Consider the following 23,970-nt stretch of genomic DNA (forward strand, 5'->3'; position numbering starts at 1 on the left):
ACTAACGCTGCCTTGCCAATCTGCGTTGTGATATAATGAGCCGAAAGCCAGAACTGTGCCTAACCCCCTCATGCTGGTTTATATTTGCTGTGCACACAGCCAGGACGGAGAGATTGAAGGGATTGTGTGTGTAATGATAGAAAACCACGGCTGAAGATCCTTTGTTGGGTTTAAACCGTTCTGTGGGTTTTCAGAAAGTCTGTGTACCCGATTTATAATAGAAAAGTGGCTCCATTGTAAACGTCATTGGTACCAGACTGCTTAATCACAGATTCAGCTGCACATTGGTGAACTCTCTCTGGCAGAGTGGTGTCTATTTCACATGAAACAAATTCCTTCATTGTTACTGACGCGCTGGCTTTCTGTCTACTGACAGAAACCTGTGCCCAGTCCTGATGAAACTTCAGTGTCTCAGGACCTTGGTTAGGGTTAGGGCTAGGGTTATGTTAGTGTTAGGGTTAGTGTTATGGTTAGGGTTAGGGTGTCTGCATGTATGTCAACCATACATTTTTACATGTGAATAGAATGGATATACTGTGCAGGCAGGTCATTGTGATGTCACCACTTATTTCCAATGTACTCCCATCGCATGAAGCAGTTTGAGCCATTTCATTTTGCAAAGTCAAGGGCACCATCTTGTTGGGAGAGTTGCTCGTGCTTCTCCAGTCCCATTCCTTCATTCCCTGAAACGCTGCTGTGAAACCGGGTCAGAGAGCTGAAACTTAAATGCGTCCCTTTCCGAATGTTCATAATTTTTTTTTAGATGATTGTATTTTACAACCTCTTTTATTTATTTATAGATTTTTTTTTTTAAGTAGTGCTGTTTAAAGCATTGCAGCGAGGACTTCACTGCAAGAACACAAGCACACAGCATGCAGAACAGTAAAAGTGCTTGTCAATTGAAAATGAAATAACACCGAACACTACAAAGTCCTGTGGAATCTCAATATAGTGGATAGAATAATGGAAGACTTTAATAACCCCCCCCCCCCCGAGTTAAACCAATTCAGCAATGGAGCATGCTGGAATCTTTTGAAAGATTTCTTTAGAATGATTATAGACCCTGCTTGTGTGTGGAGCAATACAACCGATTCGCTCTGCCTAGTGACAAACAACAGCTAGTGCACTGTTTTCACCTTATATAGCTTTTAATTGGGTTGTTTCTGCTTTATGAACTATCAAAGCCCATTTGTGTTGCATTACTACCTAGTGTATGTACTGATCTGAGGGCATGCTTGCTTATTTATTTTAAGTGTTGGTAACCAGGCTAGCTCATAGAGACACATCACTTTTTTAAACAAGCGACTGAGCTTATATGAATCCATACAGTCCTGCTTCTTTCATTTAATAAGCCTGTATCAAGGTTTCATTTAAACATAATAATAATAATAATACATACATACATACATACATACATAAATACCTCTGATTAACCAGCATGAAGGTTTTACAGGGTGCTTCCCTGCTGGGTTTTGTCCCTTGCTGCAAGCACAATATCCCAGTGCTTCAGCATCGCGGGGATCTGATAGAGTGACCAGGTTAGGGGAGGAGGAGGAGGAGGAAGAGGAGATTTTGTGTTGCAGCAGGTTAGCTTACAAGCATTATGGGAGCTGACTCTTCAGCATCTCCTGCATGAGGAGGGAGGAGGAGGAAGAGGAGGAAGGAGAAGGAGGAGGAGGGGAGGAGAAGGAGGAAGAGGAGGAAGGAGGAGGGGAGGAGATTTTGTTTTGCAGAAGGTTAGCTTACAAGCATTATGGGAGCTGACTCTTCAGCATCTACTGCATGCTGCACCATGCTAGGAGCCTCGTCTGCAACCCTGTACCCCTGTGCCCTGTACCCCTGTACCTGAGAATCTGGGACCCAGGCTAATCATCTACAATACGTGCAGCCAGGATTACTTCTATTTGTTTGTTCTGCTCTGGCATTACCTGCTGTACACACATAAGAAGGACATGGCAAAGAGATTAACGAAAGTATAAAGGTTACATGTTTGTAACAGAGCAGTGAGTTCTTTGTGTTACGAGATAATGATACAAAACAGAACAACAGCAGCTTTGCAAGAGTGACTAGTTTGCAGAAAGGTAATGCACAGTCCTCCTTCACAGAAGCCTAGGGCAGTGAGCAGTCCTCAGGCTGTGCTCTCTTGCTACTGTCAAGCAGCATATTGCACCCTTCAATGTTATTAGGAGGGTCAGCAGCCATGCTGAGCTGAGAGTTCTTAACTAATCCCTTCAGGACAAGAAAGGCACAGGCTGATGAATGAAGTGGACTGTGATTTAAGTCTGGATTAATATGGGTTTAGACTTGGTGACTGAGCTGCACTATCAGGCTCTCTGGTTTTCTATCAGGATTGGGTTGTTTCCATTGCCTTTGGTCAGGGGAAGAGGGATGCAGGCAGTGGCAGCTAGCTGATGTATTCATGAAGGAGTTAGCTCAAGAAATGCCTGACATCTAATAGGGTCACTGCTACCCAGATGCTAATGTGAAATCTAGGAGGACGGAAAAGATAAGCTCCACGCATTCCTGATGCCTTGATCAGCTGGACGGGCGAGTGGAGCTGACAGACTGGATGTGGTGATCCAAGCAGATCAGCCCATGTCGTTCACTTTGTAGTTACCTGCTTTGCAGTGTAGTGTTCTTCTGGAGAGTGTAAAAGCAAGCGAGCGCAGTAAAAACAGGGACTCTTTCGAGTGCGTTTTACTGTCCCTCTGAGTCGATTGTATCAGCAAGCCATTCCTCACACTAGATTTATATCTTCAGAATAACACCCAGCCCCCAAACCCTATGCAACTACAACTGAGGAGACCAGGCGATGAAGCCCTGCTTCTGTGCACGGATCCTAATCTGCGGCATGCTCTGAAATGTATAATAAGCGTGCTGTGGGTTGTGCTGTAGTCTGATCATTACAGAGGCTACTCAGTCGTAAGCAGTTAGTCCCCACCTGTGCAGAATGCTGTGTTTTCTGAGCCACTTGCTTTTTCTCCCAGTAAAGAAGCTAATCGTGAATCCATTATGATAAATCATTATTAATGATCTCTCTTAAATTACAAGTCAGTCTCCTCTCCTGTCCCAGTTCCCACCCCTGTGCCCTGGGCTTACTTATCTTTGTACTGTATCTGGTCTGTAGACTCAGCACCACATTTGAATTCAGCACCAGATTTGCCTTTTATATCCGGTAATAAGCAAGCTGACCTTACAAACACAATCTAAACTCTCCAGTTGCTTATTGTACTGTATTTAAAATGATGAACCATTGTCTAGCCAGATAGAAGCAGGGCAAACCCAGTGAGATTCCTGATCATGAGTATGACAGAAACAGTGTGTAAACAGCAGGTGGTTTGATTTTTGTCAGGTAGAGCACAACTTAATACACAGCATCAATATTCCCTCACTACTCCTCCTCCTTCTCTTCCTCCTTCTCCTTCTTTACATAAATTATGTACCATTGTGTGTAAATATATATATATATATATATATATATATATATATATATATATATATATATATATATATATATATATATATATATATACATACACACACACACACACACACATATATTGTATGAAGACAAGGGAGTTGATATTAACATCTCAGATTACAAATTAGATTTGTCCCAAAAAAACATCTTAATTGGCTGTAGTTTTGCAGTTTGTGCACGCTTGGCTGAAAATAAATTTGACTGGGGAATTGTTATGGATCGTTTTCATTTGAGTCAGCAAAGATTGTTACTAAAATAGCTGGATCTATATTGCATGCTGTCTGGACACAGAAGTGCTGGGTAATTAACAGGTTTAACTAATTATGCACAAACAAAACACTGGAGAGAACGGCAGCACAGAGACACTGAAGATGAAATATCCTCTGAGAACACGGAGACACTGAAGATGAACTCTCTGAGAGCACAGAAACCCTGAAGATGAAATCTCCTCTGAGAACACAGAGACCCTGAAGATGAACTCTCTGAGAGCACAGAAACCCTGAAGATGAACTCTCCACTGAGAGCACAGAAACCCTGAAGATGAACTCTCCTGTGAGAGCACAGAGACACTGAAGATGAAATCTCCGAGAGCACAGAGACCCTGAAGATGAAATCTCCTCTGAGAACAGAGACACTGAAGATGAACTCTCTGAGAGCACAGAAACCCTGAAGATGAACTCTCCTGTGAGAGCACAGAGACACTGAAGATGAACTCTCTGAGAGCACAGAAACCCTGAAGATGAACTCTCCGAGAGCATAGAGACACTGAAGATGAACTCTCCTCTGAGAACACGGAGACACTGAAGATGAACTCTCCGAGAGCACAGAGACACTGAAGATGAACTCTCCACTGAGAGCACAGAACCCCTGAAGATGAACTCTCCGAGAGCACAGAGACACTGAAGATGAGCTCTCCGAGAGCACAGAGACACTGAAGATGAACTCTCCTCTGAGAACACAGAGACACTGAAGATGAACTCTCTGAGAGCACAGAGACACTGAAGATGAACTCTCCTCTGAGAACACAGAGACCCTGAAGATGAACTCTCTGAGAGCACAGAGACACTGAAGATGAACCCTCCGAGAGCACAGAGACACTGAAGATTAACTCTCCTCTAAGAACACAGAGACCCTGAAGATGAACTCTCTGAGAGCACAGAAACCCTGAAGATGAACTCTCCTCTGAGAACACAGAGACACTGAAGATGAACTCTCTGAGAGCACAGAAACCCTGAAGATGAACTCTCCGAGAGCATAGAGACACTGAAGATGAACTCTCCTCTGAGAACACGGAGACACTGAAGATGAACTCTCCGAGAGCACAGAGACACTGAAGATGAACTCTCCACTGAGAGCACAGAACCCCTGAAGATGAACTCTCCGAGAGCACAGAGACACTGAAGATGAGCTCTCCGAGAGCACAGAGACACTGAAGATGAACTCTCCTCTGAGAACACAGAGACACTGAAGATGAACTCTCTGAGAGCACAGAGACACTGAAGATGAACCCTCCGAGAGCACAGAGACACTGAAGATGAACTCTCCTCTGAGAACACAGAGACCCTGAAGATGAACTCTCTGAGAGCACAGAGACACTGAAGATGAACCCTCCGAGAGCACAGAGACACTGAAGATGAACTCTCCTCTGAGAACACAGAGACCCTGAAGATGAACTCTCCGAGAGCACAGAAACACTGAAGATGAACTCTCCGAGAGCACAGAGACACTGAAGATGAACTCTCCTCTGAGAACACAGAGACACTGAAGATGAACTCTCCGAAGGCACAGAGACACTGAAGATGAACTCTCCTCTGAGAACACAGAGACACTGAAGATGAACTCTCCGAGAGCACAGAGAAACTGAAGATGAACCCCCCGAGAGCACAGAGACACTGAAGATTAACTCTCCTCTGAGAACACAGAGACACTGAAGATGAACTCTCCTCTGAGAGCACAGAGACACTGAAGATGAACTCTCCTCTGAGAACACAGAGACCCTGAAGATGAACTCTCCGAGAGCACAGAAACACTGAAGATGAACTCTCCGAGAGCACAGAGACACTGAAGATGAACTCTCCTCTGAGAACACAGAGACACTGAAGATGAACTCTCCTCTGAGAACACAGAGACACTGAAGATGAACTCTCCGAGGGCACAGAGAAACTGAAGATGAACCCTCCGAGGGCACAGAGACACTGAAGATGAACTCTCCTCTGAGAACACAGAGACACTGAAGATGAACTCTCCTCTGAGAACACAGAGACACTGAAGATGAACTCTCCGAGGGCACAGAGAAACTGAAGATGAACCCTCCGAGAGCACAGAGACACTGAAGATGAACTCTCCTCTGAGAACACAGAGACACTGAAGATGAAATCTCCGAGAGCATTGCATCTGCTTGCTGTGCTTCATCTGCTTCAAATATTTAAAGGCAGCCAGATAAGCGAGCCCCTGTGTTAGTGGATGATGCCGATTCTATCCAGCGAGAGGGTGGTGTAATGTGGCAGGGCTCTTCACTTTGACCCCCTGTGCCTCCCAAGTTAGTTGAAAATGTAAGTGTGTAGCTGCATTCTCATAGACCTCAATGGAGAGAGAGAGAGAGAGAGAGATAGTTGTGCCTGAACTCATCCATTATGTATTGTGCATGTGAGATATATCCCCCTAAGATACGCTTGAGAACAAAGCGAACCACAGAATTTTTTAATGTGTTTCGCTTTTTACCCGGATGAAAAAGTTGCAATAGTAATTGACTAGCTGGCATGGTTTGTTGTGGGTGATATTCTTGTTTTCCAATGAAGTCCTTCTTATTCTGCTCTATTATTAAATTATAGCAAACTCCAAACAAGGAGCTGACAGCTACCTCAAAACACCACAATATCTGTGAGTGGAGTGTTAATACTGACTGGACCCGATCAAACACAGCCCCCTGAATCAGACCTCAACGTGAGCAGCAAAACTGAATCGAATGCGCTGACCAAGCCCCTACCCCTTCTTAATTATGCTCATTAATAGACATGATGTGTGTGTGTGTGTGTGTGTGTGTGTGTGTGTGTGTGTGTGTCTCTCTCTCTCTCTCTCTCTCTCTCTCTCTCTCTCTCTCTCTCTCTCTCTCTCTCTCTCTCTCTCTCTCTCTCTCTCTCTCTCTCTCTCTATATATATATATATATATATATATATATATATATATATATATATATATATATATATACACATACAGCAACACCACCTGCTGGACACATAATGCATAATGCATATCCATTCCCAGAAATTATATCAAGGTAGCATTTATTTTTCTCTTATTAATCAGTATTAACTATCTAAACCCATACTCCCCCAGTCATCTCCTGCAAGAGATCAAATTCATTCCTTCCCAGTACAAAGGCTCTATAACTGCCTGCTTTTAACTTCCATAAAGCAGCCATGGCGCAAGCGAGTGATGCATGGTAGCAGTGCAGACGAACTGCGAGGAGCTGCTTGTGTCGTTTGCTTTAGGTTTAGCAAGCACGGGTGAAGAAGCCTTGATTAATGGAACAGCACTGAACCGGAAACTTTGGCTGTCCTTTGAAAACGCTGAAGATAAAGCTCAGGATAATGAACCACAATAAGACAGATGCAGGGGTCAGGTGGTAGCAAAGCAGCATGATATTCCCAGGAACGGCAAATTAGAGGCTCATAGCTGCGTGTGGAGCAGATCGGCCCTGCGGGAACTCTTACACTGGAACTGGAATTGACAGCATGCTGCTCTTAAACACGCGCTAAATATTCTGGCAGAGGTCTCTCTACTAATGTCTAGCCATCAATAAAAGAACTGAATATTTCATTGGATACCTTTCCATGCCTAAATTCCATTACTCATTAATATAAGGGTTCTAAATTCCACTTGTCATTCATATAATGGTTCTAAATTCCACTATCATTAATATAAGGGTTCTAAATTCCACAAACATTAATGAAAGGGTTCTAAATCACGCTATCATTAATATAAGGGTTATAAATTCCACTAGCCATTAATATAAGGGTTCTAAATTCCACTATCATTAATATAAGGGTTCTAATTTCCACTAGCTATTAATATAAGGGTTCTAAATTGATGTACATTCTCCGTTGTTGTGTTAAAAGATTTACTCACTAATTCTACAGTACGTACTTTACCTGTCACCTCCCCAAGAAAAATATACTGCTGGATTTCAAAGATTGACTTACATTAGAAAAAAGACTATCCTGGTGAAGCAGGGGTATACAGCCTCCCTGTCATCACTGCTTGAAATATGCTGCTCACTATATATTGTAATGAGTGCAGTCTCATAGGCACACACTGCAGCACTGCTCACAGGTATGTGGCGTAATGTTTAAAAACAGAGCTCATCATTTTTGAGTACTATAAGCAGGATACCTTGGTAACCACTCATTCAGTAATGAAGAAAACCCCAAAACCAAGCCAGAACTTCATCTTTCTGAAGTTAGCTGTCGGAATTACCTGTAATTCTGTGTTAGGTTTCATTACCTTCACTAATCTAAAAGCTAACCGGACAGTTTGATTTGAGAATTAGATTTTAAGCATGGGCATTACTCTGATTGGCAGCTGTCATTGCCAGTTTAGTTTGCAAAGTAAGCCTTGTGCAACTATCAAGTGTCCTTAGCATTTCCAATATAGTGCATGCAAATCTCCTGTGCTTATGTCTAATCCAGTCTAGCTGTGCAAACGCAATCAGACTATGCCTTGTATGTGCTCTGCTGGCTCTGTGTGTCTCAACTTGGGGCTGTATTGATCCGCCAGGGAGTCCCGGTGGAAAGCACAGCCTCTTTCCTGCAGGGCCATCTGTTTATCGGGGGATTGGAGAGTGAGAGTCCTAATGAAGAAAGTATTGATTTCCCATAAAGGGGTTTTAATCAAACTCCCCCGACACATCTGGAGGGACAGGGCTCGGCTCCAGCACCAAATTACTCTTCATACACCATCTATTTTTCAAGCCTGGTATAAATGAACCTGCCCCGTGGATAGATGAGAGTCTGTGTGCCTCGTACATCATGGAAAACAAGGGGAGGAAATCAAAGTGATTGGGACTGGTGGAGTTATTGTGCATCAGCAGGCATTTCCTTTGCAGAGCAGCAGACCCGAGGATACAGTGCCACCCCTTCTCAAACCCTCACGGGCCCTGGCTGCTCATCAGCTTGGCTCCCTGCTATTTATTCCCATCATCTGATCAGAAGAAGCATGCCAGCAGCTGGATTTTTAAATGCAATGAATTATGTTGCAGGTTGGATGTTTTAATTAGGTGCTCTAGTCTTCCACTTTCATCCCCTGGGCAGATTACGCTTTTTTTGCATGTTTCTAGTGTAGGGGTGTTTGGCACTGAGTGTGTCCTTGCTTTACCCAGAGCCGCCTCACAGCTTTGGCACAAAAAGTCAAGGTAAAATGAATGTACAACAACTGTAATAGCATTGTGATGACTTCCTCAGCAAGGCAAGATTCTCAAAATCACTGCAGTAAAAACTGTATGTGGGGGGGCGAGGTTACAGTTACAGTGTATACAAGCAAACAGAGGTCTTGATTCCCCAAGAGGACTCACAGTGGTGTTGTGCAGTAGCAAGGGACAGGGGTCTTTTGTGTGGAATATTCAAGAGCTTGTTTTCACCAGTCACTGGAGCTTTGCGGCTTCAACAATAGCTGGAGTGGCAATTTCTCTCAGGTTTATGCTGCACAAGTTCCGCAGACTCATAACTCAAGAATGACAAACTGCTTAATAATGTATAAACTTTATTTAAAGGAAAGAGTTTTGGCACTCAAGCACCAGTGATGGGCACAGTAATCACTCTGGGCTGTCAGATTCTGGTTAACTCTTTCAGACCCTCTTTTGAGAGGAGGATTGCTTTGAGCGACATGCGTATAGATGGAGCACAGCGGTCCTGATGATTGAGGGGGCCTCGTTTTAATACACGCACTGCAGCAGCTAGGAGTCAACGTTCAGGCAAAAGGTTTCAATAAAGCTTTAATCCTGAGCCAAAGAGGTCAAAAGACAGTGAGAGTGGAATTGAATTATACCAGGGTGAGCATAGCACAGAAGACTGGATTGATGCGCAGTGGCAGGATAGTGAAGGATTCTTGTAGCACATGGCTTCTACCAGCCACTCCATTAACAACTCTCTGCATTGTCATCCTGCATCTTAATGGTTCTCTAAACACAGAACCAGTCATTTAAACAAGGAAGATATATAAAATTTATATAGTGCCTTGCAAAAGTATTCAGACCCCTGGCCAATTCTCTCATATTACCGAATTACAAATGGTACATTGAAATTTCGTTCTGTTTGATATTTTATTTTTAAACACTGAAACTCAGAATCTATTATTGTAAGATGACATTGGTTTTATGTTGGGAAATATTTTTAAGAAAAATATAAAACTGAAATATCTTGCTTGCATATGTATTCAACCCCTGTGCTGTGGAAGCTCCCAGTTTGCACCGATGAAAGAAATTGCCCTAACGAGGACACATTTACCTTACCATTGGCCTCCACCTGTGAACCATTAAAGTTGCTATCACATTTTCTGGATAAAAACCCCACTGTTGAAGGATCATTGGTAAGGCTGAGAATCTGAAGGAAAATGAAGACCAAAGAGCATTCTACAGAAGTTAGAGATAAATGAATATAAATGCATAGATTAGGGAAAGGGTACAAAATAACATCCAAGTGTTTGGATATCCCAGTGAGCACGGTTGGATCAATAATCAGGAAGTGGCAGCTGCATCACACCATCCAGGCACTGCCAAGAAAAGGCCATCCCTCAAAACTCAGCGCTCAAACAAGAAGGAGACTTGTGAGAGAAGCCACAGAGAGGCCAACAATCACTTTGAAGGAGCTACAGAGTTCAGTGGCTGGGAGTGGAGTAATGGTGCACCAGTCAACCATATCAAGAGCTCTACATAACACTGGCCTGTATGGGAGGGTGGCAAAGAAGCCGTTACTCAAAAAGTACCATCTGAAAGCACGTCTGGAGTTTGCCAGAAAGCATGAGAGGTACCCAGCTGCAATGTGGGCAAAGGTTTTGTGATCAGATGAGACCAAGATAGAGCTTTTTGGCCATAACTCAAAGTGCTAGTGTGGAGCAAACCTAACACTGCCCATGCCTCAAGACACACCATCCCTACAGTGAAGTATGGTGGTGGCAGCATCATGCTGTGGGGATGCTTCTCATCAGCAGGGACTGGGCATCTTGTTACAATTGAAGGAAGAATGGATGGAGCAAAATACAGGAAAATACTGCAAGAGAATCTGCTTCAGTCTGCTAAAAAACTGAAGCTTGGCAGGAAATTCACCTTTCAGCGGGACAATGATCCCAAGCACAAGGCCAAAGCAACATTGGAGTGGCTCAAGAACAAAAAGGTGAATGTCCTACAGTGGCCCAGTCAAAGTCCTGATCTCAATCCCATTGAGAATCTGTGGCACTGTTCGGTCGAAGAATGGGCCAAAATCACTCTGACACTGTGTGCAAAGCTGGTACATACTTACCCCAAAAGACTTAAAGCTGTTATTGCAGTGAAAGGTGACTCTACCAAATATTAATGTGTGGTGGTTGAATAGTTATGCAAGCAAGATATTTCAGTTTTTTATTTTTCTTAAAAATATTTCCCAACATAAAACCAATGTCATCTTACAATTATTGATTTTGAGTTTAAGTGTTTTAAAATAAAATATCGACCAGAACGAAATTTCAATGTACCATTTGTAATTCAGTAATATGAGAGAATTGGTCAGGGGTCTGAATACTTTTGCAAGGCACTGTATATATATATATATATATATATATATATATATATATATATATATATATATATATATATATATATATATATATATATATATATATATATATATATATATATATATTCTAGGCTTCTCATACTCACCCATCCATCTGTAAGAACTTGATGGAACTTGATACAAACATTCCCCAGGGCAGGTCATTGAGGGTATCAGAATTAAGGTCCTTCAGAGTGCATGTCAAGAGGTGCTGCTGTTCCTGATGCCATGTCTGGGAGCTGCTTGTCCTCTTTCCATTTCTTATGTTGGTGATGAATGTCATGGTAACCCTCTTTACCATGTACTCAGCAGGAGCCTCTAATCTGTGTGGATTTGTGTTTCTGTGGTATGTTCAGTATGCATGCTGTACTCTTGATGATCAGCCTCTAATCTGAGTGGATTTGTGTTTATGTGGTATGGTCAGTATGCATGCTGTACTCTTGATGATCAGCCTCTAATCTGAGTGGATTTGTGTTTCTGTGGTATTGTCAGTGTGCATGCTGTACTCTTGATGATCAGCCTCTAATCTGAGTGGATTTGTGTTTCTGTGGTATGTTCAGTATGCATGCTGTACTCTTGATGATCAGCCTCTAATCTGAGTGGATTTGTGTTTCTGTGCTATGGCAATGTGTATGCTGTACTCTTGATGATCAACCTCTAATCTGAGTGGATTTGTGTTTCTGTGGTATTGTCAGTGTACATGCTGTACTCTTGATGATCAACCTCTAATCTGAGTGGATTTGTGTTTCTGTGGTATTGTCAATGTGCATGATGTACTCTTGATGATCAGCCTCTAATCTGAGTGGATTTGTGTTTATGTGGTATTGTCAGTGTGCATGCTGTACTCTTCATGATCAGCGGGTGCCTCTAATTTGAGTGGATTTGTGTTTCTGTGGTATGGTCAGTATGCATGCTGTACTCTTGATGATCAGCCTCTAATCTGAGTGGATTTGTGTTTCTGTGGTATTGTCAATGTGCATGCTGTATTGATGATCAGCCTCTGAGTGGATTTGTGTTTCTGTGGTATTGTCAGTGTGCATGCTGTACTCTTCATGATCAGCGGGTGCCTCTAATTTGAGTGGATTTGTGTTTCTGTGGTATTGTCAGTGTGCATGCTGTATTGATGATCAGCCTCTGAGTGGATTTGTGTTTCTGTGGTATTGTCAGTGTGCATGCTGTACTCTTCATGATCAGCGAGTGCCTCTAATCTGAGTGGATTTGTGTTTCTGTGGTATTGTCAGTGTGCATGCTGTACTCTTCATGATCAGCGGGTGCCTCTAATTTGAGTGGATTTGTGTTTCTGTGGTATTGTCAGTGTGCATGCTGTATTGATGATCAGCCTCTGAGTGGATTTGTGTTTCTGTGGTATGGTCAGTGGCATGCTGTACTTTTGATGATCAGCGGGTGTCTCTAATTTGAGTGGATTTGTGTTACTGTGGTATTGTCAGTGTGCATGCTGTATTGATGATCAGCCTCTGAGTGGATTTGTGTTTCTGTGGTATTGTCAGTGTGCATGCTGTACTCTTGATGATCAACCTCTAATCTGAGTGGATTTGTGTTTCTGTGGTATTGTCAGTGTGCATGCTGTACTCTTGATGATCAACCTCTAATCTGAGTGGATTTGTGTTTCTGTGGTATTGTCAGTGTGCATGCTGTACTCTTGATGATCAGCGGGAGCCTCTAATCTGAGTGGATTTTTGTTTCTGTGGTATTGTCAGTGTGCATGCTGTACTCTTCATGATCAGCCTCTAATCTGAGTGGATTTGTGTTTCTGTGGTATTGTCAGTGGGCACACTCTATGTATAGAGTACAATAAGGGCTCTTTCTGGTTAAAGGCACTTGAACAAAGTTTTGTTTTTTAACAAAGGTAGTGAGCTAGTTGCAATGAATTACCATGACAAGCAACCATATCCTGACAGTTTAGCAGCAATGCATGCTCAGTGTGAGCAGGATTACAGTGCTGGAGGCACCTGGCCTCGTCTCTTCAGCAGCACAGCGGGGCTCAGCTCCAGACCTACTCCGTCGTTTTGTTTTTCGTTTTCAATTATGACTTCAATTTCTTTTTTGTTTTTTTGCAAGAACACATAAGAAAAGAGATCCATGAAGAGATAAAATGGGAGAGCGAAGAGCAGCTGGCCATCCAGGGAAATCTAGTTTGATAAGCAAGCAAACAGCACGGCTGTTATTCCACACTGGTAATGCGCAGAGCACAGCCTGACCATCCTGACTTCTCAACGCTTCTATCAGGTTCATTTCACTGGCGAGGGCTTCAGCCCCTGTACACAAACTCCCCAGGGGAGCTGTGTTGTATTATACCATCAGTCACATACCAGCATGGTGAGGGCTCTGAGCCCCGGCGTGAGTCTCTGTCATTGTGTGCGATGCAGCCCTCCAGCTAGCTCTTATTCCAACCTGAAACCCCGCTGGCCATTATCACTGTACTGTGGCTGTATCATCTGTTCCATTGTGGCTTGGAGTTTCATGTGGAATTTAGCTTCCTATTATTATTAATTCACATTTTCCTGTAGAATATTCAAATACTGCACAAATATAGAGTAACAGTTTATGATAAAATACAGAGATCAGTTAATAATAAATCAATTCAAATATTTCAGAGATAAGGTCAATACATGTAATATAGTGACAGACCCCACCATCTCTCAAACTGGGCATATGGGTATTCTTTATTACCTTTGAAAAAGACAATGCTGTTTGTTCAACTGATCCGAATGCTGACATTCACTAAATCTTAAAATGACAGAAATACACTGTAGACTTGCCCTGTTACCGTGTTTGATGATCATAACCTCAAAACTCAAAGAGCCCTTTTCTTATCAGCTAAACACAGGCATTATTTCCATCATCGTAGTGTCAGTGAATTGAAAAGACCCCACTTTCGTTTCAACCTGAACTTTTCTTTTTTATTTTTAGTGTTATCTAATAAAGGTTCCCCCCCCCCCCCACCTCCCCTTTTCACATTAACAAACAACAGATACGTTTCTATAGAAACCTTATAGCAAAACTCAAATGTCAGGACATTCCTTGATGTCATTCAGGGGATAATGCCAGATAGGCTTCCACTGGATTAACCTTCCACCCAGGCAGATTTCCAGTCGTCCCATGGAGGTTTGCTTTCGTCCAGGTTGAGTCCACCCCTGTGCGGTTCGCTATGACCTCCATCTCCTGTTACCACAACGAGCTGAGCCAGTGATGTGACCCAGCAGTCTGGATATGAAGGGGGTGGGTTTGCTTTATGAGAGCTGAATAAATATAGATAAGCTAAGGGCTCCAGGGCCAAACACAGAGCAATATCAGAGTCTGCACTCGAAATCAACTGTGCCTGCAACTCAGTCAAGGATCTTCATCTATTTGCTGTTTTAAACTTAAAGCAGGAAAGGCATTGTGCAGCCCTTAGCATGGCCATAGGCTTCAAAGCCTGGGACTCAATTATCAGGCTCTTAGGTAAAGTGAGGCTCTTGCCGGGTAGCTGTGCACAGAGTTTATCGAATCCACCAGCTCAGGCCTAAGGCTACCCTAGATTGTAACGACAGGGTTTCTGAACAAAGCTAAAGGACATTTTTTTAACCATGTGTTCACTACAAGCAGAAAGATGATATGTTTAATTAGTTATATTTAAAAGAAAACAAGTTATGTTGTCTGCCAAAAGCTTGTTGAAAGCAGCGCAGCATTGTTTTTTTGCTGCCTCATTAAGATATGTGTAGAGTAAAACGCATCAAATAAAAAAAAAAGGATTTGACAAATAAAGCTGCCTATAACTTCTCAATACGCTGCATATAACCTAAATAATATATTCTTGCAGCAATTCTCAAGAAGCTGTTAAAAGACAGTTGGCCAGCATCCCTCCTTATCTCAACATGAATATACAGTGTCTGCTGCTAATGCTCTCCCTGCACGGCTGTATCTCTCACTATAACTCACTCTCTTTCAATATCATTCACTCTGTATCTCACGCTCACTCTATATCTCACTCACATTCACCCTGCACGGCTGTATCTCTCACTATATATAACTCACTCTCTTTCAATATCATTCACTCTGTATCTCACACTCACTCTATATCTCACTCACACTCACCCTCACGCTCTCACTCTCACACTCTCACTATCTCACCCTATATCTCACTCTCACTATCACACTCTATCTTTCACTCTACATCTCACACTCACTCTCACACTCTCTCACCCTATATCTCTCACTCTCACTATCTCACACTCTCACTCTCACACCCTGAAACGCAGACCTATTCTTGGAAGACATGTCTTATTAATGATGCCTCATTAGAAGTCATAGCAGCTAGGGTAACATTTTCTAAGCTGTGTACCTCAGTAGAAGCGTTTGTATTGGCTAATGAGAGCCCATTGTCTGCTAGAAAGTGCTGCCTCTGCAGTCAGGGTTTTATCAATTGATAACTCCTGGGGAATAACAATCGATAGGACTTCCTCCAGGTATTGATCAGGTGTTAAAGCAGGCGGGGATATGATGGACTGCAACCTTCACAGTGTCTTCAGGGCTATGAAGTATTGTTAATTATTGTGCGAAATGGACCCCTGGAGTGCCGTGCAATAAGCAAGACATCCGAATCATCACAAAGCCTGTACAGGGCTGCGGTGGGGAACTGCACGTGCTCTTACTGAAAAGGTTTGGGAATCGAAAGCTTCTCCATCATGCAGCACTCCAGGGTGATGCACAGCACTCCCCTTCATATTTTTTGCTTGCTTTTCAGAATGTATTGTAAACATTTTTGTAATAATCCACAAGCACTTCTCCTGTAAAGAAGCCCAGTTTTCTGTCCAATATGCTGCTGGTATTATGTGAAACACTGCCAGGGAATGTGACGTTCTCTACTGATACCTGCTCAATAGCACCATGTATGGCACACTGCTCACTGTATTCATGAAGTGCAAGCTCCATGCCAGCCTATGCATCCCACTTGTCAAAAGCAGCGCAGCCTCTTCTGTGTAGCCTATGTGTGCCCCAAGCATGTTTTATCTTTAACAGTCTAAATGGTAAACTAACAGCTTTGCAGTTTGTGCAAGGAGTGCAAGGACAGCGCTAGAAGCCAGGGAAGCTATCCTGGTTTCCTGCCAGCACTAAGCTAATAAATTATTATCTTTATGACTCCAGATTGACTATGGGCTGTGCTTTCTGTCATTGGAAAAGAGTGCCACCTTCTGACAAGTGTGCCTGTCTCTCGACTGGCCTTGCCCACCACTGCTACAATTCCACCATGGTCAGCAAGCTGTATTTATTAGAGCACGCAGCACATCCCTAGAAGTGTAATGTAACTGGATCACAAAACGCATCTCCTTAGTGACAGTGTCTCAGGAGCTCGTAATGGGATTAGGATGTCATTGGATTCTCAATGTACATTGTGTTGTATGAAATGAAAATGTAAAACGCTTATTGAAGGTTTTTTGTTGTTGTAATTAAATAACTTTATTCTGATGTTTTTGCAGTAAAGCTCTAAAGAGAGGTCTTGCTGAGGCAAGCAGAGACACCCAGTCAGCATTATTGGAGCTACGCATGTTTTCATATAATGTGGCCTCAATACAAAAAAGCCCCTCTGTTCACCAGTCAGTAACCTCTCTGTGTGACACACCCCTCTTTTCACCAGCCAGTAACCTCTCTCTGTGTGACACGCCCCTCTCTTCACCAGCCAGTAACCTCTCTCTGTGACACGCCCCTCTCTTCTTTTTCTTTTTGTTTTTGGGGGTGTGGTACAGGCCTCCACCACAACAGCAACCCCATCAAGATGTCCCTGAAGGTACAAACTAGTAACATCACGAACAAGAACGACCCCAAGTCCATCAACTCCCGCGTCTTCATCGGGAACCTCAACACGGCGGTGGTGAAGAAGTCTGATGTGGAAACAATCTTCTCCAAGTACGGGCGTGTACTGGGCTGCTCCGTGCACAAGGGCTACGCCTTCATCCAGTACGCGGGTGAGAGGCACGCCAGGGGGGCTGTGCTGGGAGAGAGCGGCCGCGTGCTCGCTGGGCAGACACTGGGTACGAAACCCTTCTACTTCTCCTTCCTGTTAAAAATAGCTTTCGAATATAAAAGCTGTTGTTTTTTTTCTTTGTTTTTCTGGAGCATGTGAAAGTGGATTTTTGTTCATTGTTCTCTTGGTGGTAGAGCAGAGAGAGAGTGACAGCATCAGAAGCAGCATCTCGATATCAAATCTGCTGCTGGATTGAGGCTAGACAGAAAGAAGGACTTGCACTGCATTTAAATACACAGTGACCACTCATAATTGTTTTATTTCATTATTGCATAAGATTTTCCAGCTCTTGACACATCTTGAAATGTTCTTGGGCAGCACTGTATACACGAGCCCTAGTGAGACAGTGTCTCCAGCACTGCATACACAAGCTCTAGTGAGACAGTGTCTCCAGCACTGCATACACGAGCCCTAGTGAGACAGTGTCTCCAGCACTGCATACACGAGCCCTAGTGAGACAGTGTCTCCAGCACTGCATACACGAGCTCTAGTGAGACAGTGTCTCCAGCACTGCATACACGAGCTCTAGTGAGACAGTGTCTCCAGCACTGCATACACGAGCCCTAGTGAGACAGTGTCTCCAGCACTGCATGCACGAGCCCTAGTGAGACAGTGTCTCCAGGACTGCATGCACGAGCCCTAGTGAGACAGTGTCTCCAGGACTGTATGCACGAGCCCTAGTGAGACAGTGTCTCCAGGACTGTATGCACGAGCCCTAGTGAGACAGTGTCTCCAGGATGTATGCACAAGCCCTAGTGAGACAGTGTCTCCAGGACTGCATGCATGAGCCCTAGTGAGACAGTGACCACACCCAGCAAGACTCCCCTCACCACCTTCACAGCCCAAAAACAAAACCACACCCAGCAAGACTCCCCTCACCACCTTCACAGCCCAAAAACAAAACCACACCCAGCAAGACTCCCCTCAACACCTTCACAGCCCCAAAACAAAACCACATCCAGCAAGACTCCCCTCAACACCTTCACAGCCCAAAACAAAACCACACCCAGCAAGACTCCCCTCAACACCTTCAAAGCCCCAAAACAAAACCACACCCAGAAAGACTCCCCTCAACACCTTCACAGCCCCAAAACAAAACCACACCCAGCAAAACTCCCCTCAACACCTTCACAGCCCAAAACAAAACCACACCCAGCAAGACTCCCCTCAACACCTTCACAGCCCAAAACCACACCACACCACACCCAGCAAGACTCTCCTCACTCCTTTCCCAACACACGGTAATGAAACTTCTAGCTCCCTTTTTAAAGCATGTGGCTGTTTCCAATTAGCACCAATGATCTAATTTGGGAACAGCCACATTCTCACATTTATTTGGCAGGGATAGGAATTAACCCCATCCCTGCCAATCACCCCCACCAGCACACAAACCACATTATTAAAGCAGGGCCCGGCCCAGCCACAATTATGCTTTAACTACTCAACTGATCTGAAGACCATCAGCGCTGAGATAAGTGAAAACCACTTATAACCACTATCACTAAAGAGAGAGAGAGAGAAAGAAAATTAATTAATAACCATTTATAAGATAGGTTTGCTGCAGCCTTACCTTAAAATAATGAAAATACTAGCAACCTGCAGACAATCCTTCTGTGCATTCAGAATGACAACAACATGCTACAACAGTGCCACCTAGTGGTTGAAGGGCTGTATTATAAACAAGGGGAGTCTCTCCCCCCCCCCCCCCTCTCTCTCCTCCCCCTCTCTCTCTCTCTCTCTCTCTCTCTCTCTCTCTCTCTCTCTCTCTCTCTCTCTCTCCTCTGACCTGGTCTTGAAGCAGGATATTAACACTTGGAGGCCAGGTAAGCTTTCATCCCATCCCAGTTCTACAGGGGTCCAATAGGTGTCGTTGGAACCGGGTTTCTTTGCACTGGCCAGACTGATGAAATCAGGTCCGCTATTGTTTACAGCACATGAGGATCCTTGCAGGCTGCCAGTGGGTTAAGGAAGAGCTTAGAGAGCAATTCCTTTCTTTACTTTTCCAGATATCAACATGGCCGGAGAGCCCAGACCCAACAGACCCAAAGGGCTGAAGCGATCAGCATCAGCGCTGTACAGGTATGTGCAGCAACCCCAGGTTTAGAGCAATGTGACAGAGAGACCCATATGAAACAGACATGATCAGCTTCTATATAACACACACACACACACACACACACACACACAGGTATTTAAATATATTGTGTGGTGTGTGTGTGTGTAGTGCGCTTCTATATAACACACACACACACACACACTTCAGCTTCTATATAACACACCACACACACACACATCAGCTTCTATATAACACACCACACAAACACACATCAGCTTCTATATAACCACACACCACACACACACACATACTGACACTAACACCACACACACACACACACATCAGCTTCTATATAACACACCACACACACACACACACACACACACACATATCAGCTTCTATATAACGCACACACACAAACACACACACATCAGCTTCTATATAACACAGACACACACACGTGTGTGTAACACAGTAATATTATTGTTTCCACACACACACACACACACACACACGCACACTCCTTCTCTCACCACAGTAAACTGCATATACTAGATCTTTCATGTTCTTTCTCTTCGCTAACAGTCCCTTCCAGTCCCTTCTAGCAGATGGTCTGCAGTTTTAGTAAAGCCCCAGATCTCAAGTACTGGGCTGGGGGAGCTACTCTTTGGAGGTAAGGGTAAGGAATGGGTCCTTTTAATTGAGTTTTCTCTCGTGTTGTTTTGTTTTTTCCAGTGGTTATGACTTTGACTATGATTACTACAGAGACGACTTCTATGACAGGTATGTGCCACTCGTCTCGTAACTTTACACAGTAAGATCATAGAACTGAGAATACCACCACTAACATGTGTCATAGTCATGAGATAGATAGAACTGAGAATACCATATCTAACATGTATCATAGTCATGACATAGATAGAACTGAGAATACCATATCTAACATTAAACACAGTCATGAGATAGGTAGAACTGAGAATACCATCTCTAACATTAAACACAGTCATGAGATAGATCGTAGAACTGAGAATACCACCTCTAACATTAAACACAGTCATGAGATATATCATAGAACTGAGAATACCACCTCTAAGATTAAACACAGTCATGCGATAGATCGTAGAACTGAGAATACCACCTCTAAAATTAAACACAGTCATGAGATGGATCATAGAACTGAGAATACCAACTCTAACATTAAAAACAGTCATGAGATAGATCATGGAACTGAGAATACCACCTCTAACATTAAACACAGTCATGAGATAGATAGAACTGAGAATACCACCTCTAACATTTATCATAGTCATGAGATAGATAGAACTGAGAATACCATGTCTAACATTAAACACAGTAACGAGATAGATCATAGAACTAAGAATACCACCTCTAACTTTAAACAAAGTCATGAGATAGATCATAGAACTGAGAATATCACCACTAACATTAAACACAGTCATGAGTTAGATAGAACTGAGAATACCACCTCTAACATTTATCATAGTCGTGAGATAGATAGAACTGAGAATACCATCGCTAACATTAAACACAGTCACGAGATAGAACTGATAATACCATCTCTAACATTAACCACAGTCATGTGATAGATAGAACTGAGAATACCACCTCTAACATTAAACACAGTCATGAGATAGATAGAACTGAGAATACCTACTCTAACATTAAAAACAGTCATGAAATAGATAGAAATGAGAATACCACCTCTAACATTTATCATAGTCATGAGATAGATAGAACTGATAATACCATCTCTAACATTAAACACAGTCGTGAGATAGATCATATAACTGAGAATACCACCTCTAACATTAAACACAGTCATGAGATAGATAATAGAATTGCGAATACCTCCTCTAAGATTCAACACAGTCATGAGATAGATAATAGAACTGATAATACCACCTCTAAGATTAAACACAGTCATGAGATAGATCGTAGAACTGAGAATACCACCTCTAACATTAAACACAGTCATGAGATAGATCATAGAACTGAGAATACCACCTCTAACATTAAACACAGTCATGAGATAGATCGTAGAACTGAGAATACCACCTCTAACATTAAACACAGTCATGAGATATATCATAGAACTGAGAATACCACCTCTAACATTAAACACAGTCATGAGATAGATCATAGAACTGAGAATACCACCTGTAACATTAAACACAGTCATGAGATAGAACTGAGAATACCAACTCTAACATTAATCACAGTCATGAAATAGATAGACCTGAGAATACCACCTCTAACATTAATCACAGTCATGAGATAGATAGAACTGAGAATACCACCTCTAACATTAAACACAGTCATGAGATAGATCATAGAACTGAGAATACCACCTCTAACATTAAACACAGTCATGAGATATAGATAGAACTGAGAATACCACCTCTAACATTAAACACAGTAATGAGATAGATAGAACTGAGAATACCACCTCTAACATTAAACACAGTCATGAGATAGATCATAGAACTGAGAATACCACCTCTAACATGTATCATAGTCATGAGATAGATAGAACTGAGAATACCACCTCTAACATTAAACAGTCATGAGATAGATAGAACTGAGAATACCACCTATAACATTAAACACAGTCATGAGGTAGATAATAGAACTGCGAATACCGCCTCTAAGATTCAACACAGTCATGAGATAGATAATAGAACTGCGAATACTGCCTCTAACATTAAACACAGTCATGAGATAGATCACAGAACTGAGAATACCACCTGTAACATTAAACACAGTCATGAGATAGAACTGAGAATACCAACTCTAACATTAATCACAGTCATGAAATAGATAGACCTGAGAATACCACCTCTAACATTAATCACAGTCATGAGATAGATAGAACTGAGAATACCACCTCTAACATTAAACACAGTCATGAGATAGATCATAGAACTGAGAATACCACCTCTAACATGTATCATAGTCATGAGATAGATAGAACTGAGAATACCATCTCTAACATTAAACAGTCATGAGATAGATAGAACTGAGAATACCACCTCTAACATTAAACACAGTCATGAGATAGATAATAGAACTGCGAATACTGCCTCGAAGATTAAACACAGTCATGAGATAGATCACAGAACAGAGAATACCACCTCTAACATTAAACACAGTCATGAGATAGAACTGAGAATACCACCTCTAACATTAAACACAGTCATGAGATAGATCATAGAACTGAGAATACCACCTCTAACATTAAACACAGTCATGAGATAGATCATAGAACTGAGAATACCACCTCTAACATTAAACACAGTCATGAGATAGATAGAACTGAGAATACCACCTCTAACATTAAACACAGTCATGAGATAGATCGTAGAACTGAGAATACCACCTCTAACATTAAACACAGTCATAAGATAGATCATAGAACTGAGAATACCACCTCTAACATTAAACACAGTCATGAGATAGATCATAGAACTGAGAATACCACCTCTAACATTAAACACAGTCATGAGATAGATCGTAGAACTGAGAATACCACCTCTAAGATTAAACACAGTCATGAGATAGATCGTAGAACTGAGAATACCACCTCTAACATTAAACACAGTCATGAGATAGATAATAGAACTGAGAATACCACCTCTAACATTAAACACAGTCATGAGATAGATAGAACTGAGAACACCACATCTAACATTAAACACAGTCATGAAATAGATAGAACTGAGAATACCACCTCTAACATTAAACACAGTCATGAGATAGATCATAGAACTGAGAATACCACCTCTAACATTAAACACAGTCATGAGATAGATAGAACTGAGAATACCACCTCTAACATTAAACACAGTCATGAGATAGATAATAGAACTGTGAATACTACCTCTAACATTAAACACAGTCATGAGATAGATCATAGAACTGAGAATACCACCTCTAACATTAAACACAGTCATGAGATAGATAGAACTGAGAATACCATCTCTAACATTAAACACAGTCATGAGATAGATCATAGAACTGAGAATACCACCTCTAACATTAAACACAGTCATGAGATAGATCATAGAACTGAGAATACCACATCTAACATTAAACACAGTCATGAGATAGATAGAACTGAGAACACCACATCTAACATTAAACACAGTCATGAAATAGATAGAACTGAGAATACTGCCTCTAACATTAATCACAGTCATGAGATAGATAGAACTGAGAATACCACCTCTAACATTAAACACAGTCATGAGATAGATCATAGAACTGAGAACACCACATCTAACATTAAAGACAGTCATGAGATAGATAGAACTGAGAACACCACCTCTAACATTAATCACAGTCATGAGATAGATAGAACTGAGAATACCACCTCTAACATTAAACACAGTCATGAGATAGATAGAACTGAGAATACCACCTCTAACATTAAACACAGTCATGAGATAGATAGAACTGAGAATACCACCTCTAACATTAAACACAGTCATGAGATAGATCATAGAACTGAGAATACCACCTCTAACATTAAACACAGTCATGAGATAGATATAGAACTGAGAATACCACCTCTAACATTAAACACAGTCA

General features: G+C 42.2%; 1 protein-coding gene across 5 annotated transcripts in view; it reads left to right on the top strand.

Moving 5' to 3' along the window:
• The window catches only part of LOC121319486 (RNA-binding protein Raly-like), a 60,169-nt gene that overhangs the window by 15,830 nt on the left and 20,369 nt on the right, over positions 1-23,970 (top strand). For 4 of the 5 annotated variants that reach the window (XM_041256941.1, XM_041256945.1, XM_041256946.1 and 1 more), the window contains exons 2-4: positions 17,029-17,313; positions 19,313-19,385; positions 20,098-20,145. In XM_041256941.1, coding sequence (XP_041112875.1) covers positions 17,058-17,313; positions 19,313-19,385; positions 20,098-20,145 — 377 coding nt within the window. In that variant the 5' untranslated portion in view covers positions 17,029-17,057. Of the gene's footprint in view, positions 1-14,311; positions 14,525-17,028; positions 17,314-19,312; positions 19,386-20,097; positions 20,146-23,970 lie in introns of those variants that run through there. The other variant, XM_041256943.1, reaches the window with a different exon arrangement.

The sequence above is a fragment of the Polyodon spathula genome, chromosome 8, assembly GCF_017654505.1.
Source record: "Polyodon spathula isolate WHYD16114869_AA chromosome 8, ASM1765450v1, whole genome shotgun sequence".
Classification (NCBI taxonomy): Eukaryota; Metazoa; Chordata; class Actinopteri; order Acipenseriformes; family Polyodontidae; genus Polyodon; species Polyodon spathula.